A 21,333-nucleotide genomic window follows, 5' to 3' on the forward strand; every position below is an offset into this window, starting at 1 on the left:
GATGCCAACAAGCCGAGATACGTGTGATGCCCAAGTATCCACCTACTTTTGGTCTTATAGAGTATATTCTTTTAGCCACTTTGGCGGAATGAGCACAAATTTCCACCAACACCCTCCAAAATCTTCTGGAGATCGTACCGAGAAGAGTGGAGGGCGTTCTAACCACAAAGCGGACATGGGCAGAAGAAATCAGGAGCCAAACAATCAGTTCAGAAGTCCATATATCCTTTATTCTTGGAAATAAAGTCCCAACCACTGGAAAATCAATAGCCAATGCATTTCAGGGGCTACAGAATCCCCCTTCACCAGAACTTGGGTTTGGTTACTGGAATTCCAATATGGACTGTGATTACAAAGAACCTTCTGGATGGATATGTAGAACATGGGCCAATTTGCAGAGTTCAATGGCTGTATTATAGCTTCGCTGGACGTATTTCCTCAAATAGCTAGAAAGTGGTACAAGCCCATGGTTTAGGAATGGGATGGTCAGCAAACCCATATAGGTGTGATGGTCAGCTGTCCACAAACCTCTATCTAAGGTCTTCCATACCTTCTCATCAGGTGGTATCTGAGGGAGCCGTAGCATATTGTGTTTTCTGACTATAGGCACAGCAACGTTGATATGCCCATTCCCTTGAATTCAGTGCAGGTCTATGTCACGGCCAGGGTTCCGTACAGGACACTTGGGTTCCTCAACACCAAACTGGTCCTCCATGTCTTTATGGAGCTGGCTTTGTACACGGGGGACAGTCATGGGGGAACAGAAAAGGGTCTTCACCAAACTGGTCATCCATGTCTTTATGGAGCTGGCTTTGTACACAGAGGACAGTCATGGGGGGACAGAAAAGGGTCTTCACCAAACTGTTACATCAAGGCTGGAAGAGCACAATTGTCTCCAATGTCTGTGCATGATGGAGGATTACCAGGATTCTTCTCTGGAGACACCTGACCTCCATCATTTGGTGGTGGTGGTGGGGGGGGGGGGGGGCTTTTCACATACTTTTGAATGTACAGTTTGTGTGATGTTCAGGTGTTGACCAAATTTTGGCCATATTGTGTATTTGGGGAATTGGGGTTCGCTGGCTTTATCTCGTGCACCGAGCCATCCTCATGCTACATCAACAAAGTCTCCATTGCCCATAAAGCACCCAACAATATGATGGTTACCTCATCCAGCATTTGAGGACCTCATGCGGGCACCTGATGCCAACTGATCTTGGGCAGGAAATTGTGTTCATTCTTTCCTCCTAAGACAAGCCACCAGCAGATATTGGTTTCCTCTTTACCTCTCCATAGCCTAAACATGGAGACACGGCCCAGCCCAGCGTGCATGGTCCTGGAGCCACTGACAGAGATACATCCCAGGGGGAACTGTACCTGTACATCCTTGCACCCTAGACCCTCTGATGGTCCAGTATCTGAAAGCACAGTCCCAGCCTTCCAAGCCCCGCCCTTTGTAATTCTCCTAGAGCCGGGGTCTCCAAACTTTCTAAACAAGGGGCAAGTTTACTGTCCTTCAGACTTTAGGGGGGCTGTACTGTGCCCAGTGGGAGTAAACAATGCCTGATCTTTGGTATTACGGCGAGAAATAGTTGGTGTTAGTGGGAGGAATAGTGCCCCATCATTGGTGTCAGTGGGAGGAATAGTGCCCCATCATTGGTGTCAGTAGGAGGAATAGTGCCCCATCATTGGTATCAGTGGGAGGAATAGTGCCCCATCATTGGTGTCAGTGGGAGGAATAGTGCCCCATCATTGGTGTCAGTAGGAGGAATAGTGCCCCATCATTGGTGTCAGTAGGAGGAATAGTACCCCATCATTGGTGTCAGTGGGAGGAATAGTACCCCATCATTGGTGTCAGTAGGAGGAATAGTGCCCCATCATTGGTGTCAGTAGGAGGAATAGTGCCCCATCATTGGTGTCAGTGGGAGGAATAGTGCCCCATCGTTGGTGTCAGTGGCAGGAATAATACCTCAAGGGCTGGATAAAGGCAAGTAAAGGGCCGCAGTTTGGAGACCAGTGTCCTAGAGTGAGGTTGCACAGTGATGTGATGGAAGCTCCGCCCCCTGGGAGGCACCATGTAAAGCCTGCTGAAGTGCTCAGACTACAAATAGATGGAATGGACTTCACGTATCTATGTAATGCTTCTCAGTGATCTAAAATGGAAAATACAGAACTTTGTCACTAGATGGCGATGCGTATCATAAATAATTCAGATACTTAGCGCCATCTATTGGCCGCCGACATTTTAAATCATTGAAAAACATTCGACCAGCGCAGGGAATAGCAGAAGAGCGTTTGTTTTTCACGCAGACAGAATGAGGGAACGAGACTTTCTCTGGCCAAATCGCTTTGTAGATTTTTCTGTATAAATTCTTCTCTGCGATTTCAGTGGATTTCCGTGAATTGCGTTCACCTGGTTGCCTGCACTGCCTGAGGGTCTCCTGTGTGGCGGGGCATGCGGTGCAGCTCGGTATCAACTTCTCATTGTCTTTTCTTCCTTCCAATACTCAGTGACCTCGCTCTGCGGAACTGCCTGCTGACTGCCGACATGACGGTGAAGATCGGTGACTACGGGGTGGCCCATTCCAAATATCGGGTAAGCAGCAGCCAGCGGTCACCAAGCCAGAGGCAAGTCCAATGCGGCTGCACCGGAGCTAAAGGATGGTGGCTGCTCTGGGTAGTGTGCCTTGCCTCGCTGCCTTAGACCCCGGTCACGACTTGGCATGCGATTTGCATGCCATGCGACTTGAGACACGCACCCTGTTGTCTGCAATTACAGCGGTCGTATCGATGCGATTCTGACTCGGTAGGAGCCGCACCGATTTCTAAAGCAGCGCATGGAACGATCTTCGGTGCGATTTGCACAGATCTCTGTGTCAGACGTCTTGCAAATCTCCCCTGAAATCAGAATCTCCTCCGACTTCACTGTAATGTCAGGATCGATGTGACCGGGGATCGATGTGACCGGGGATCGATGTGATTGGGGATCGATGTGACCGGGGATCGATGTGATTGGGGATCGGTGTGATCGGGGATCGATGTGATTGGGGATCGGTGTGATTGGGGATCGGTGTGATTGGGGATCGATGTGATTGGGGATCGGTGTGATTGGGGATCGATGTGATTGGGGATCGGTGTGATTGGGGATCGGTGTGATCGGGGATCGGTATGACTGGGGATCGGTGTGATTGGGGATTGGTGTGATCGGGGATCGGTGTGACTGGGGATCGGTGTGACTGGGGATCGGTGTGATTGGGGATCGGTGTGATTGGGGATCGGTGTGATTGGGGATCGGTGTGATTGGGGATCGGTGTGATTGGGGATCGGTATGACTGGGGATCGGTGTGATTGGGGATCGGTGTGATCGGGGATCGGTATGACTGGGGATCGGTGTGATTGGGGATTGGTGTGATCGGGGATCGGTGTGACTGGGGATCGGTGTGATTGGGGATCGGTGTGATTGGGGATCGATGTGACCGGGGATCGATGTGACCGGGGATCGGTGTGATTGGGGATCGGTGTGATTGGGGATCGGTGTGATTGGGGATCGGTGTAATTGGGGATCGGTATGACTGGGGATCGGTGTGATTGGGGATCGGTGTGATCGGGGATCGGTATGACTGGGGATCGGTGTGATTGGGGATTGGTGTGATCGGGGATCGGTGTGACTGGGGATCGGTGTGATTGGGGATCGGTGTGATTGGGGATCGATGTGACCGGGGATCGGTGTGACCGGGGATCGGTGTGACCGGGGATCGGTGTGATTGGGGATCGGTGTGATTGGGGATCGGTGTGATTGGGGATCGGTGTGATCGGGGATCGGTGTGACCGGGGATCGATGTGACCGGGGATCGATGTGACCGGGGATCGGTGTGATTGGGGATCGGTGTGATCGGGGATCGGTGTGACCGGGGATCGATGTGACCGGGGATCGATGTGACCGGGGATCGGTGTGATTGGGGATCGGTGTGATTGGGGATCGGTGTGACTGGGGATCGGTATGATCGAGTGATAAACATCGCATGGTTTTGTGTGGATTGGACCTCGCGGCACGGCGCGGTTTTCAGGGATTTTTGACCTTTTTAATCTTGCATTAAGTATCGCGGAATCATTTATTTATTTTCGTGAACCGGACATTTTGTTAGCGCGGGCGGGAATTTCTGCAAATGAGTCATGTGACCGTGTTAGCGCATGTGGTGACCTTTAGTGAATTGACCGCGAAGTGCCCCCAGAAAACGTATAAAAAACAAGTGTAAGGCGGCTTCACACCGAGGAGACAAACAATTCCCTGTGTATGTGAATGTACATCCGTGTATGTGAATGTACATCTGTGTATGTGAATGTACATCCGTGTATGTGAATGTATATCCGTGTATGTGAATGTACATCCGTGTATGTGAATGTGTATCCGTGTATGTGAATGTATATCCGTGTATGTGAATGTATATCCGTGTATGTGAATGTGTATCCGTGTATGTGAATGTGTATCCCTGTATGTGAATGTACATCCGTGTATGTGAATGTATATCCGTGTATGTGAATGTACATCCGTGTATGTGAATGTATATCTCTGTATGTTGTCACACGGAGGCGTTGCGCTTGCGGTGTAAAATCTCCGTCTTGCAGCATCTTTGGAACATGTTTGGGGAGTCAAGAAAATCCCTCTTCCTATGAAATCAATGAGAAGCGTCTGAGAAGCAGTTATGTTGCAATTTTAAGTCACATGTCCTTTAACAAACGCAGTAAAATGCAGTAAAAAGGGCTGTGCGTCTTTACGGCGTCTTTGTGGCGTCTCTGCGGCGTCTTTACGGCGTCTTTGTGGCGTCTCTGCGGCGTCTTTACGGCGGCTCTGTGGCGTCTCTGCGGCGTCTTTACGGCGGCTTTGTGGCGTCTCTGCAGCGTCTTTACGGCGTCTTGTGGCGTCCTTACGGCGTCTTGTGGCGTCTCTGCAGCGTCTTTACGGCGTCTTGTGGCGTCCTTACGGCGTCTTGTGGCGTCTCTGCAGCGTCTTTACGGCGTCTTGTGGCGTCCTTACGGCGTCTTGTGGCGTCTCTGCATTGTCTTTGCAGCGGATGAGTGTGGAAGTAGCCTTAGCGATTTGCAGCCTCAGAGTGCGGTTAGGCCCCTCGCCGTCCTCCCGCAGACAGCCGCACGCGCCCCACCCCGTCGTCAGACGTTCCTGTTTCCATGCCGCACGCCTCTCGTCGTGTTTTCCGTAACCAAACACCCCAGAGCTGCGCCAGCTTGTCCCCGGCTTGTGGCGGCTGAGGCACCAAGCTGGCCATATGAAGGGAGGGGAGGGGATGTTCCATCACAGAGCACGTCTCTGCCCCAAAGGGGAGGAGGGGACTCTGCTGTAACCTCTGTCAGGGTGAGTCAGACGTCGGCTGATCCTCCAGGAGGAGGAGGTTGGTTGGTTGGTGGGGGGGGGGGAGGAGGAGGTTGGTTGGGGGGGGACTGCTGAGTCGGAAGCAGCACAGGAAGGATTGTCGCTCTTGTCTGAGTCCCTGTGTTTGTTCCTTGCAGGAGGACTACCTGGTGACGTCCGACCAACTGTGGGTCCCTCTGCGCTGGATCGCGCCGGAGCTGATTGATGAAGTACATGGGAACCTCCTGGTGGTGGACCAGACCAAGACCAGCAACATCTGGTAGGACGGCCGGCTGCCTTGTTTGTCGCGGGTTCTCCCCATCCATGAGCTGGGTGGAGCCCGGAGACAAGCGTGCTTTTCTGTCCGCGGGCGCCGCCGGCTCGCCTGGCTTTCCGCCCCTTCTGCCTCCGGTATCCGGGGAATTTCAAGGATACGTCCCTGAAATGTTCATTTCACGCTTGATAAATCCCAATCCCAACCAATGTTAGGAAAGTAGAGGGATCTGCTCATGGCGGCCTTCTGCGATTGGCCGGAATCCACGCATTTGTAGCTTTGGTTTACTTGAGGTGATTGTAGCCGTATTGGTGCGCTTGGGACGGAAACAATTCAGTTCTGACGGGATACTTTTTATATTTGCACTAACATGCAATTTTGAGGACAAGCTTTCGGGTTCCCCTTCTTCAGGGTCCCAGCAGGACTTCTTCACAAAGTTTTATGTTAGGGGAGAAAAAAACAGAAAAAAAACAAAACAGAAAGAAACACACAAATGTGCACAACAATGGCCATAAAACTAGAGTTGGACTAGAGGCCAGGGGCGGACTGGCCATATGGAAACTCGGGCGCTGCCCGGGGTCAGTAGGGGGCCCCGTGAGATGCCCCTGGTACCTTTTTCATAGCCTTTTTTGAGTTTGGGCAAGGACACAGGGGCCCCATGATCCCCTATGGCCCGGGGGCCCCATGAGTTGTCAGTCTGCCCCTGGATAAGACACAGCAAAAAAAAGTATCACATCAGTACTCAATTGTTTCTGTAGCTTTCTTTTAGAAACAATGGCGTTCTGTCCGGGATACTTCTTCATACAATTTCCAGGACCATCTTTCAGGGTCTGTCCCCCTCTTCAGGGTCTGTCCCCCTCTTCAGGGTCTGTCCCCTTCTTCAGGGTCTGTCCCCTTCTTCAGGGTCTGTCCCCCTCTTCAGGGTCTGTCCCCCTCTTCAGGGTCTGTCCCCCTCTTCAGGGTCTGTTCCCTTCTTCAGGGTCTGTCCCCTTCTTCAGGGTCTGTCTCCCTCTTCAGGGTCTGTCCCCCTCTTCAGGGTCTGTCCCCCTCTTCAGGGTCTGTTCCCCTCTTCAGGGTCTGTCCCCTTCTTCAGGGTCTGTCCCCCTCTTCAGGGTCTGTGCCCTTCTTCAGGGTCTGTCTCCCTCTTCAGGGTCTGTCCCCTTCTTCAGGGTCTGTCCCCCTCTTCAGGGTCTGTCCCCTTCTTCAGGGTCTGTCCCCTTCTTCAGGGTCTGTCTCCCTCTTCAGGGTCTGTCCCCTTCTTCAGGGTCTGTCCCCCTCTTCAGGGTCTGTCCCCTTCTTCAGGGTCTGTCCCCCTCTTCAGGGTCTGTCCCCCTCTTCAGGGTCTGTCCCCTTCTTCAGGGTCTGTCCCCTTCTTCAGGGTCTGTCTCCCTCTTCAGGGTCTGTCTCCCTCTTCAGGGTCTGTCCCCTTCTTCAGGGTCTGTCCCCCTCTTCAGGGTCTGCCCCCTTCTTCAGGGTCTGTCCCCTTCTTCAGGGTCTGTCTCCCTCTTCAGGGTCTGTCCCCCTCTTCAGGGTCTGTCTCCCTCTTCAGGGTCTGTCCCCCTCTTCAGGGTCTGTCCCCCTCTTCAGGGTCTGTCCCCTTCTTCAGGGTCTGTCCCCCTCTTCAGGGTCTGTCCCCCTCTTCAGGGTCTGTCCCCCTCTTCAGGGTCTGTCCCCTTCTTCAGGGTCTGTCTCCCTCTTCAGGGTCTGTCTCCCTCTTCAGGGTCTGTCCCCTTCTTCAGGGTCTGTCCCCCTCTTCAGAATCTGTCCCCCTCTTCAGGGTCTGTCCCCCTCTTCAGGGTCTGTCCCCCTCTTCAGGGTCTGTCCCCTTCTTCAGGGTCTGTCCCCCTCTTCAGGGTCTGTCCCCCTCTTCAGGGTCTGTCCCCCTCTTCAGGGTCTGTCCCCTTCTTCAGGGTCTGTCCCCCTCTTCAGGGTCTGTCCCCCTCTTCAGGGTCTGTTCCCTTCTTCAGGGTCTGTTCCCTTCTTCAGGGTCTGTTCCCTTCTTCAGGGTCTGTCCCCCTCTTCAGGGTCTGTCCCCTTCTTCAGGGTCTGTCCCCCTCTTCAGGGTCTGTCCCCTTCTTCAGGGTCTGTCCCCCTCTTCAGGGTCTGTCCCCCTCTTCAGGGTGTCCCCCTCTTCAGAATCTGTCCCCCTCTTCAGGGTCTGTCCCCCTCTTCAGGGTCTGTCCCCTTCTTCAGGGTCTGTCCCCCTCTTCAGGGTCTGTCCCCCTCTTCAGGGTCTGTCCCCTTCTTCAGGGTCTGTCCCCTTCTTCAGGGTCTGTCCCCCTTTTCAGGGTCCAAGAAAACAAAACAAGTACCCCGGACCGGACGCCATCATTTCTATCACACTAATGCGGCTATAATCACCTACTTTGTTATTTTGTTTCTACTTTTAAATGTTACTTTTTGTATTGTTTGTTTGTTTGTTTGTTTGTTTGCCAAAACAAAACAAATGTTGCCTGTGGTAAAGGAGCAGCCGATGTTGTTTCAGTGGCCTCCGGTGAGCTCGGGGGTGTCAGAGCCCCCCCGCGGTAGAATAAAAAGGGTTTCGGAATCCGTTTTGGTGAATTTGCCGCCATGTATTGCTGAGATCTGACAGTTTAGGTTCGCGGCGTTCAGCTACAGTGTTGAGTTCTAAGTATCTGTCTGCTGTAGTTGGCAACATGCTAAAACTGTTTCCAGGGACAAATTGCTGCGGAATTGAGGCACCGAAGCAGCGGAGTCTCCGGCGACCGCGACTCGCCACCATCGCGCCGTATTTTACAAAATCGATTACAAGAATATTTTGTTGTGATTCCTTTTCTAGTAGAGCGGAACACAACCGGGTTCAGCCCGGGTTCACATGTATGTGGTGAACATGTGATCCGACTCGGCACATTGCGCCGGGATTTCAGGGAGCCGTTAACTTAAAACACAAAGCCGTTGCGGTTCGCATGAACGGGGTGCGATTATCATGCGGTGCGGAAATCACACAGCAACCGCTGCAAATTCGGCACCACATTGGTGTGATTCCAGGTTTAAAGGGGCAAAGCGCTTTCATCCCGTGTTCACATACATGCGGTGCGGTAAATCCCATGTGATTCAAAAAAGAACTGCACTGCATTCCCTGCATCACATGCGACTTGTGTGCGGTGCAATGGGAGTCGTACATTTTGTATGGCCCTAATCACACTAGAATCGGATCGCACGGGTACTCACACCTATGAGATCCGGGTACTCACACCTATGTGATCCGGGTACTCACACCTATGCGATCCGGGTACTCACACCTATGCGATCCGGGTACTCACACCTATGCGATCCGGGTACTCACACCTTTGTGATCCGGGTACTCACACCTATGAGATCCGGGTACTCACATCTTTGTGATCCGGGTACTCACACCTTTGTGATCGGGGTACTCGCACCTATGAAATCCGGGTACTCACACCTTTGTGATCCGGGTACTCACACCTTTGTGATCCGGGTACTCACACCTATGTGATCCGGGTACTCACACCTATGCGATCCGGGTACTCACACCTATGTGATCCGGGTACTCACACCTATGTGATCCGGGTACTCACACCTATGCGATCCGGGTACTCACACCTATGTGATCCGGGTACTCACACCTTTGAGATCCGGGTACTCACACCTATGAGATCCGGGTACTCACACCTATGCGATCCGGGTACTCACACCTATGCGATCCGGGTACTCACACCTATGCGATCCGGGTACTCACACCTATGCGATCCGGGTACTCACACCTTTGTGATCCGGGTACTCACACCTATGTGATCCGGGTACTCACACCTATGCGATCCGGGTACTCACACCTATGCGATCCGGGTACTCACACCTATGCGATCCGGGTACTCACACCTATGCGATCCGGGTACTCACACCTTTGTGATCCGGGTACTCGCACCTTTGTGATCCGGGTACTCACACCTTTGTGATCCGGGTACTCACACCTATGTGATCCGGGTACTCACACCTTTGTGATCCGGGTACTCACACCTTTGTGATCCGGGTACTCACACCTATGCGATCCGGGTACTCACACCTATGCGATCCGGGTACTCACACCTATGCGATCCGGGTACTCACACCTTTGTGATCCGGGTACTCGCACCTATGTGATCCGGGTACTCGCACCTATGCGATCCGGGTACTCGCACCTATGCGATCCGGGTACTCGCACCTATGCGATCCGGGTACTCACACCTATGCGATCCGGATACTCACACCTATGACATCCGGGTACTCACACCTATGTGATCCGGGTACTCACACCTTTGTGATCCGGGTACTCACACCTTTGTGATCCGGGTACTCACACCTATGCGATCCGGGTACTCACACCTATGAAATCCGGGTACTCACATCTTTGTGATCCGGGTACTCACACCTTTGTGATCGGGGTACTCGCACCTATGAAATCCGGGTACTCACACCTTTGTGATCCGGGTACTCACACCTTTGTGATCCGGGTACTCACACCTATGTGATCCGGGTACTCACACCTATGCGATCCGGGTACTCACACCTATGTGATCCGGGTACTCACACCTTTGAGATCCGGGTACTCACACCTATGAGATCCGGGTACTCACACCTATGCGATCCGGGTACTCACACCTATGCGATCCGGGTACTCACACCTATGCGATCCGGGTACTCACACCTATGCGATCCGGGTACTCACACCTATGCGATCCGGGTACTCACACCTTTGCGATCCGGGTACTCACACCTATGCGATCCGGGTACTCACACCTATGCGATCCGGGTACTCACACCTATGCGATCCGGGTACTCACACCTATGCGATCCGGGTACTCACACCTATGCGATCCGGGTACTCGCACCTATGCGATCCGGGTACTCGCACCTATGCGATCCGGATACTCACACCTATGACATCCGGGTACTCACACCTATGTGATCCGGGTACTCACACCTTTGTGATCCGGGTACTCACACCTTTGTGATCCGGGTACTCACACCTATGCGATCCGGGTACTCACACCTATGAAATCCGGGTACTCACATCTTTGTGATCCGGGTACTCACACCTTTGTGATCGGGGTACTCGCACCTATGAAATCCGGGTACTCACACCTTTGTGATCCGGGTACTCACACCTTTGTGATCCGGGTACTCACACCTATGTGATCCGGGTACTCACACCTATGCGATCCGGGTACTCACACCTATGTGATCCGGGTACTCACACCTTTGAGATCCGGGTACTCACACCTATGAGATCCGGGTACTCACACCTATGCGATCCGGGTACTCACACCTATGCGATCCGGGTACTCACACCTATGCGATCCGAGTACTCACACCTATGCGATCCGGGTACTCACACCTATGCGATCCGGGTACTCACACCTTTGCGATCCGGGTACTCACACCTATGCGATCCGGGTACTCACACCTATGCGATCCGGGTACTCACACCTATGCGATCCGGGTACTCACACCTATGCGATCCGGGTACTCACACCTATGCGATCCGGGTACTCGCACCTATGCGATCCGGGTACTCGCACCTTTGTGATCCGGGTACTCGCACCTTTGTGATCCGGGTACTCACACCTATGTGATCCGGGTACTCACACCTTTGTGATCCGGGTACTCACACCTATGTGATCCGGGTACTCACACCTTTGTGATCCGGGTACTCACACCTTTGTGATCCGGGTACTCACACCTATGTGATCCGGGTACTCACACCTTTGTGATCCGGGTACTCACACCTATGTGATCCGGGTACTCACACCTATGTGATCCGGGTACTCACACCTATGCGATCCGGGTACTCACACCTATGCGATCCGGGTACTCACACCTATGCGATCCGGGTACTCACACCTATGCGATCCGGGTACTCGCACCTTTGTGATCCGGGTACTCGCACCTATGTGATCCGGGTACTCGCACCTATGCGATCCGGGTACTCGCACCTATGCGATCCGGGTACTCGCACCTATGCGATCCGGGTACTCACACCTATGCGATCCGGATACTCACACCTATGACATCCGGGTACTCACACCTATGTGATCCGGGTACTCACACCTTTGTGATCCGGGTACTCACACCTTTGTGATCCGGGTACTCACACCTATGCGATCCGGGTACTCACACCTATGAAATCCGGGTACTCACACCTTTGTGATCCGGGTACTCACACCTTTGTGATCCGGGTACTCACACCTTTGTGATCCGGGTACTCACACCTATGTGATCCGGGTACTCACACCTATGTGATCCGGGTACTCACACCTATGCGATCCGGGTACTCACACCTTTGTGATCCGGGTACTCACACCTATGCGATCCGGGTACTCACATCTATGTGACCGGATTCTGCACATCGCACCCCCTTTTCCAGACCGCTTTCGGGGTGTTGCTAACTTAACATACACACCCGCAGCGGTTCGCATGAACGGGGTGCGATTATGATGTGGTGCGGAATTCGCACAGAAACCACTGCCAATTCTGCACCTCATCAGAGAGAACCCGGGATGAGATCCACCGTCTTCACTTCCAGTGTTGCAGCATTATAAAACGGTTTCCAGAGACACATGGCTGCTGCTAAGAGGCACCAAAGCTGCTCGCTCTCCGATGAACGCGGCTCGCCACCAAATTTACATTTCTGTTGCGATGCGTTTCAGAACTGGACGCACCCGGGATTGGATACGCTGTCAATGTTTCTCTCTTGGTGTAGTATGCAAACAGTTTCCAGAAACACATAACTGCTGAAAAGAGACACCAAAGCTGCAGGTCCTCTGCTATACATACCGATCACTGTCATACCCCCCACACTCCTCTCCTGTACATACCGATCACTGTCATACCCCCCACACTCCTCTCCTGTACATACCGATCACTGTCATACCCCCCACACTCCTCTCCTGTACATACCGATCACTGTCATACCCCCCACACTCCTCTCCTGTACATACCGATCACTGTCATACCCCCCACACTCCTCTCCTGTACATACCGATCATTGTCATACCCCCCACACTCCTCTCCTGTACATACCGATCACTGTCACACCCCCCACACTCCTCTCCTGTACATACCGATCACTGTCATACCTTCACACTCCTCTCCTGTACATACCGATCACTGTCATACCCCCCACACTCCTCTCCTGTACATACCGATCACTGTCACACCCCCCCACACTCCTCTCCTGTACATACCGATCACTGTCATACCCCCCACACTCCTCTCCTGTACATACCGATCACTGTCACACCCCCCACACTCCTCTCCTGTACATACCGATCACTGTCATACCCCCCACACTCCTCTCTTGTACATACCGATCACTGTCACACCCCCCACACTCCTCTCCTGTACATACCGATCACTGTCATACCCCCCACACTCCTCTCCTGTACATACCGATCACTGTCATACCCCCCACACTCCTCTCCTGTACATACCGATCACTGTCATACCCCCCACACTCCTCTCCTGTACATACCGATCACTGTCACCCCCCACACTCCTCTCTTGTACATACCGATCACTGTCACACCCCCCACACTCCTCTCTTGTACATACCGATCACTGTCATACCCCCCACACTCCTCTCTTGTACATACCGATCACTGTCACACCCCCCACACTCCTCTCCTGTACATACCGATCACTGTCATACCCCCCACACTCCTCTCCTGTACATACCGATCACTGTCACACCCCCCACACTCCTCTCCTGTACATACCGATCACTGTCACACCCCCCACACTCCTCTCCTGTACATACCGATCACTGTCATACCCCCCACACTCCTCTCCTGTACATACCGATCACTGTCATACCCCCCACACTCCTCTCCTGTACATACCGATCACTGTCACACCCCCCACACTCCTCTCCTGTACATACCGATCACTGTCACACCTCCACACTCCTCTCCTGTACATACCGATCACTATCATACCTCCACACTCCTCTCCTGTACATACCGATCACTGTCATACCCCCACACTCCTCTCCTGTACATACCGATCACTGTCATACCCCCACACTCCTCTCCTGTACATACCGATCACTGTCATACCTCCACACTCCTCTCCTGTACATACCGATCACTGTCACACCCCCCACACTCCTCTCCTGTACATACCGATCACTGACACACCCCCCACATTCCTCTCCAGTATATACCGATCACTGTCACACCCCCCCAACTCCTCTCCTGTACATACCGATCACTGTCATACCCTCCACACTCCTCTCCTGTACATACCGATCACTGTCATACCTCCACACTCCTCTCCTGTACATACCGATCACTGTCATACCCCCACACTCCTCTCCTGTACATACCGATCACTGTCACACCTCCACACTCCTCTCCTGTACATACCGATCACTGTCACACCCCCCACACTCCTCTCCTGTACATACCGATCACTGTCACACCTCCACACTCCTCTCCTGTACATACCGATCACTGTCACACCCCCCACACTCCTCTCCTGTACATACCGATCACTGTCATACCCCCCACACTCCTCTCCTGTACATACCGATCACTGTCATACCCTCCACACTCCTCTCCTGTACATACCGATCACTGTCATACCTCCACACTCCTCTCCTGTACATACCGATCACTGTCACACCCCCCACACTCCTCTCCTGTACATACCGATCACTGTCACACCCCCCACATTCCTCTCCAGTACATACCGATCACTGTCACACCCCCCCCTCTCCTCTCCTGTACATACCGATCACTGTCATACCCTCCACACTCCTCTCCTGTACATACCGATCACTGCCACACCCCCACATTCCTCTCCAGTACATACCGATCACTGTCATACCCCCCACACTCCTCTTCTGTACATACCGATCACTGTCATACCCTCCTCACTTCTCTCCTGTACATACCGATCACTGTCACACCCCCCACACTCCTCTCCTGTACATACCGATCACTCTCATACCCCAACACTCCTCTCCTGTACATACCGATCACTGTCACACCTCCACAATCCTCTCCTGTACATACCGATCACTGTCATACCCCCCACATTCCTCTCCTGTACATACCGATCACTGTCATACCCCCCACTCTCCTCTCCTGTACATACCGATCACTGTCATACCCCCCACACTCCTCTCCTGTACATACCGATCACTGTCATACCCCCCACACTCCTCTTCTGTACATACCGATCACTGTCATACCTCCACACTCCTCTCCTGTACATACCGATCACTGTCATACCTCCGTACTCCTCTCCTGTACATACCGATCACTGTCACACCTCCACACTCCTCTCCTGTACACACCGATCACTGTCATACCCTCCACACTCCTCTCCTGTACATACCGATCACTGTCATACCCCCCACACTCCTCTCCTGTACATACCGATCACTGTTATACCTCCACACTCCTCTCCTGTACATACCGATCACTGTCATACCCCCCACTCTCCTCTCCTGTACATACCAATCACTGTCACACCTCCACACTCCTCTTCTGTACATACCGATCACTGTCATACCCCCCACTCTCCTCTCCTGTACATACCGATCACTGTCACACCTCCACACTCCTCTCCTGTACATACCGATCACTGTCACACACCCCACACTCCTCTCCTGTACATACCGATCACTGTCATACCCCCCACAATCCTCTCCTGTACATACCGATCACTGTCACACCTCCACACTCCTCTTCTGTACATACCGATCACTGTCACACCCCCCACACTCCTCTCCTGTACATACCGATCACTGTCATACCTCCCACACTCCTCTCCTGTACATACCGATCACTGTCATACCCCCCACACTCCTCTCCTGTACATACCGATCACTGTCATACCCCCCACACTCCTCTCCTGTACATACCGATCACTGTCATACCTCCACACTCCTCTCCTGTACATACCGATCACTGTCATACCCCCCATACTCCTCTCCTGTACATACCGATCACTGTCATACCCCCCATACTCCTCTCCTGTACATACCGATCACTGTCACACCCCCCACACTCCTCTCCTGTACATACCGATCTCTGTCACACCCCCCACACTCCTCTCCTGTACATACCGATCACTGTCATACCTCCACACTCCTCTCCTATACATACCGATCACTGTCACACCTCCACACTCCTCTCCTGTACACACCGATCACTGTCATACCCCCCCCACTCCTCTCCTGTACACACCGATCACTGTCATACCCCCCACACTCCTCTCCTGTACATACCGATCACTGTCACACCCCCCACACCCCTCTCCTGTACATACCGATCACTGTCACACCCTCCACACTCCTCTCCTGTACATACCGATCACTGTCATACCTCCACACTCCTCTCCTGTACATACCGATCACTGTCATACCTCCACACTCCTCTCCTGTACATACCGATCACTGTCATACCTCCACACTCCTCTCCTGTACACACCGATCACTGTCACACCCCCCACACTCCTCTCCTGTACATACCGATCACTATCATACCCCCCACACTCCTCTCCTGTACATACCGATCACTGTTATACCTTCACACTCCTCTCCTGTACATACCGATCACTGTCATACCTCCACACTCCTCTCCTGTACATACCGATCACTGTCATACCTCCACACTCCTCTCCTGTACATACCGATCACTGTCACACACCCCACACTCCTCTCCTGTACATACCGATCACTGTCACACACCCCACACTCCTCTCCTGTACATACCGATCACTGTCACACACCCCACACTCCTCTCCTGTACATACCGATCACTGTCATACCCCCCACACTCCTCTCCTGTACATACCGATCACTGTCATACCCCCCCCAATTCCTCTCCTGTACATACCGATCACTGTCATACCCCCCACACTCCTCTCCTGTACATACCGATCACTGTCATACCTCCACACTCCTCTCCTGTACATACCGATCACTGTCACACACCCCACACTCCTCTCCTGTACATACCGATCACTGTCACACCTCCACACTCCTCTCCTGTACATACCGATCACTGTCACACCTCCACACTCCTCTCCTGTACATACCGATCACTGTCATACCCCCCACACTCCTCTCCTGTACATACCGATCACTGTCATACCTCCACACTCCTCTCCTGTACATACCGATCACTGTCATACCCCCCACACTCCTCTTCTGTACATACCGATCACTGTCATACCCTCCTCACTTCTCTCCTGTACATACCGATCACTGTCACACCCCCCACACTCCTCTCCTGTACATACCGATCACTGTCACACCTCCACAATCCTCTCCTGTACATACCGATCACTGTCATACCCCCCACATTCCTCTCCTGTACATACCGATCACTGTCATACCCCCCACACTCCTCTCCTGTACATACCGATCACTGTCATACCCCCCACACTCCTCTCCTGTACATACCGATCACTGTCATACCTCCACACTCCTCTCCTGTACATACCGATCACTGTCATACCTCCGTACTCCTCTCCTGTACATACCGATCACTGTCATACCCCCCACACTCCTCTCCTGTACATACCGATCACTGTCATACCCCCCACACTCCTCTCCTGTACATACCGATCACTGTCATACCTCCACACTCCTCTCCTGTACATACCGATCACTGTCATACCCCCCACTCTCCTCTCCTGTACATACCGATCACTGTCACACCTCCACACTCCTCTTCTGTACATACCGATCACTGTCATACCCCCCACTCTCCTCTCCTGTACATACCGATCACTGTCACACCTCCACACTCCTCTCCTGTACATACCGATCACTGTCACACACCCCACACTCCTCTCCTGTACATACCGATCACTGTCATACCCCCCACACTCCTCTCCTGTACATACCGATCACTGTCACACCTCCACACTCCTCTTCTGTACATACCGATCACTGTCACACCCCCCACACTCCTCTCCTGTACATACCGATCACTGTCATACCTCCCACACTCCTCTCCTGTACATACCGATCACTGTCATACCCCCCACACTCCTCTCCTGTACATACCGATCACTGTCACACCTCCACACTCCTCTTCTGTACATACCGATCACTGTCACACCCCCCACACTCCTCTCCTGTACATACCGATCACTGTCACACCCCCCACACTCCTCTCCTGTACATACCGATCACTGTCATACCTCCACACTCCTCTCCTATACATACCGATCACTGTCACACCTCCACACTCCTCTCCTGTACACACCGATCACTGTCATACCCCCCCCACTCCTCTCCTGTACACACCGATCACTGTCATACCCCCCACACTCCTCTCCTGTACATACCGATCACTGTCACACCCCCCACACCCCTCTCCTGTACATACCGATCACTGTCACACCCTCCACACTCCTCTCCTGTACATACCGATCACTGTCATACCTCCACACTCCTCTCCTGTACATACCGATCACTGTCATACCTCCACACTCCTCTCCTGTACATACCGATCACTGTCATACCTCCACACTCCTCTCCTGTACACACCGATCACTGTCACACCCCCCACACTCCTCTCCTGTACATACCGATCACTATCATACCCCCCACACTCCTCTCCTGTACATACCGATCACTGTTATACCTTCACACTCCTCTCCTGTACATACCGATCACTGTCATACCTCCACACTCCTCTCCTGTACATACCGATCACTGTCATACCTCCACACTCCTCTCCTGTACATACCGATCACTGTCACACACCCCACACTCCTCTCCTGTACATACCGATCACTGTCACACACCCCACACTCCTCTCCTGTACATACCGATCACTGTCACACACCCCACACTCCTCTCCTGTACATACCGATCACTGTCATACCCCCCACACTCCTCTCCTGTACATACCGATCACTGTCATACCCCCCCCAATTCCTCTCCTGTACATACCGATCACTGTCATACCCCCCACACTCCTCTCCTGTACATACCGATCACTGTCATACCTCCACACTCCTCTCCTGTACATACCGATCACTGTCACACACCCCACACTCCTCTCCTGTACATACCGATCACTGTCACACCTCCACACTCCTCTCCTGTACATACCGATCACTGTCACACCTCCACACTCCTCTCCTGTACATACCGATCACTGTCATACCCCCCACACTCCTCTCCTGTACATACCGATCACTGTCATACCTCCACACTCCTCTCCTGTACATACCGATCACTGTCATACCCCCCACACTCCTCTTCTGTACATACCGATCACTGTCATACCCTCCTCACTTCTCTCCTGTACATACCGATCACTGTCACACCCCCCACACTCCTCTCCTGTACATACCGATCACTGTCACACCTCCACAATCCTCTCCTGTACATACCGATCACTGTCATACCCCCCACATTCCTCTCCTGTACATACCGATCACTGTCATACCCCCCACACTCCTCTCCTGTACATACCGATCACTGTCATACCCCCCACACTCCTCTCCTGTACATACCGATCACTGTCATACCTCCACACTCCTCTCCTGTACATACCGATCACTGTCATACCTCCGTACTCCTCTCCTGTACATACCGATCACTGTCATACCCCCCACACTCCTCTCCTGTACATACCGATCACTGTCATACCCCCCACACTCCTCTCCTGTACATACCGATCACTGTCATACCTCCACACTCCTCTCCTGTACATACCGATCACTGTCATACCCCCCACTCTCCTCTCCTGTACATACCGATCACTGTCACACCTCCACACTCCTCTTCTGTACATACCGATCACTGTCATACCCCCCACTCTCCTCTCCTGTACATACCGATCACTGTCACACCTCCACACTCCTCTCCTGTACATACCGATCACTGTCACACACCCCACACTCCTCTCCTGTACATACCGATCACTGTCATACCCCCCACACTCCTCTCCTGTACATACCGATCACTGTCACACCTCCACACTCCTCTTCTGTACATACCGATCACTGTCACACCCCCCACACTCCTCTCCTGTACATACCGATCACTGTCATACCTCCCACACTCCTCTCCTGTACATACCGATCACTGTCATACCCCCCACACTCCTCTCCTGTACATACCGATCACTGTCACACCTCCACACTCCTCTTCTGTACATACCGATCACTGTCACACCCCCCACACTCCTCTCCTGTACATACCGATCACTGTCATACCCCCCACACTGCTCTCCTGTACATACCGATCACTGTCATACCTCCACACTCCTCTCCTGTACATACCGATCACTGTCATACCTCCACACTCCTCTCCTGTACATACCGATCACTGTCATACCCCCCACACTCCTCTCCTGTACATACCGATCACTGTCATACCTCCACACTCCTCTCCTGTACATACCGATCACTGTCATACCTCCACACTCCTCTCCTGTACAAACTGATCACTGTCATACCTCCACACTCCTCTCCTGTACATACCGATCACTGTCACACCTCCCACACTCCTCTCCTGTACATACCGATCACTGTCACACCCCCCACACTCCTCTCCTGTACATACCGATCACTGTCACACCCTCTTTCTGGTCTATATATGGAGTGGAGAGGAGTGTCCTCTGTGGGTATACGCTCTGTTGTCCAGTTCCTGTTTCCTGCACTCCGTATCGGTTGGGTGGAGGGGGACAATGGACGGCGTTGTGTTGTGGGAGTGGCACGTGGAGCGGGCGCTGGGTGCGGATCCTGGCACCGGCAGTGTCTTCTGGTAATTACAAGTTCTATAGGAGACGGAGAGTCCAGACAAAGGAGCTCAGTGTGCCGGGCTGGGGGGGGCCAGGGGGGGCCGTGCTGGGGGGGCCATGGGACTAGAAGCATTGGTCTTGTTCTGGTCCTTGGGTCATCTGCGTGCATTGTACCGGCCACCAATCAGTAATTTTCAATGCAACAGGGGGGGGGGGGGACATCCAATGAAGGGGTGAAACTAGATGCAGTTGAGATAGATCACCAGATCCCACTGCATCAGTGGTCTCCCTTCCCTTGCTGCACATGCATAGTTACAAAGTTAGTCTGGCTGAAAAAAGAGTCAAAAGTCTATCCAGTGCAACCATTAATACATAAGGGGGGGGGGATATGATCTCCATGTATAATACATAAGGGGGGGGATATGATCTCCATGTATAATACATAAGGGGGGGATATGATCTCCATGTATAATACATAAGGGGGGGATATGATCTCCATGTATAATACATAAGGGGGGATATGATCTCCATGTATAATACATAAGGGGGGGATATGATCTCCATGTATAATACATAAGGGGGGGATATGATCTCCATGTACAATACATAAGGGGGGGGATATGATCTCCATGTATAATACATAAGGGGGGATATGATCTCCATGTACAATACATAAGGGGGGGGATATGATCTCCATGTATAATACATAAGGGGGGATATGATCTCCATGTATAATACATAAGGGGGGGATATGATCTCCATGTATAATACATAAGGGGGGATATGATCTCCATGTATAATACATAAGGGGGGGATATGATCTCCATGTATAATACATAAGGGGGATATGATCTCGATGTATAATACATAAGGGGGGATATGATCTCCATGTATAATACATAAGGGGGGGATATGATCTCCATGTATAATACATAAGGGGGATATGATCTCGA

At 52.5% G+C, this 21,333-nt stretch overlaps 1 protein-coding gene across 3 annotated transcripts in view; it reads left to right on the plus strand.

The window, feature by feature from the left end:
- Window positions 1-21,333, plus strand: part of LOC149428474 (serine/threonine-protein kinase LMTK1-like) — a 72,268-nt gene that overhangs the window by 17,324 nt on the left and 33,611 nt on the right. For 2 of the 3 annotated variants that reach the window (XM_089667363.1, XM_089667362.1), the window contains exons 5-6: window positions 2,512-2,596; window positions 5,527-5,648. In XM_089667363.1, coding sequence (XP_089523489.1) covers window positions 2,512-2,596; window positions 5,527-5,648 — 207 coding nt within the window. Of the gene's footprint in view, window positions 1-1,006; window positions 2,597-5,526; window positions 5,649-21,333 lie in introns of those variants that run through there. The other variant, XM_089667364.1, reaches the window with a different exon arrangement.

The sequence above is a fragment of the Staurois parvus genome, unplaced genomic scaffold (assembly GCF_062004578.1).
Source record: "Staurois parvus isolate SC_StPar_1 unplaced genomic scaffold, SC_StPar_1.0 ptg003214l, whole genome shotgun sequence".
Taxonomy (NCBI): Eukaryota; Metazoa; Chordata; class Amphibia; order Anura; family Ranidae; genus Staurois; species Staurois parvus.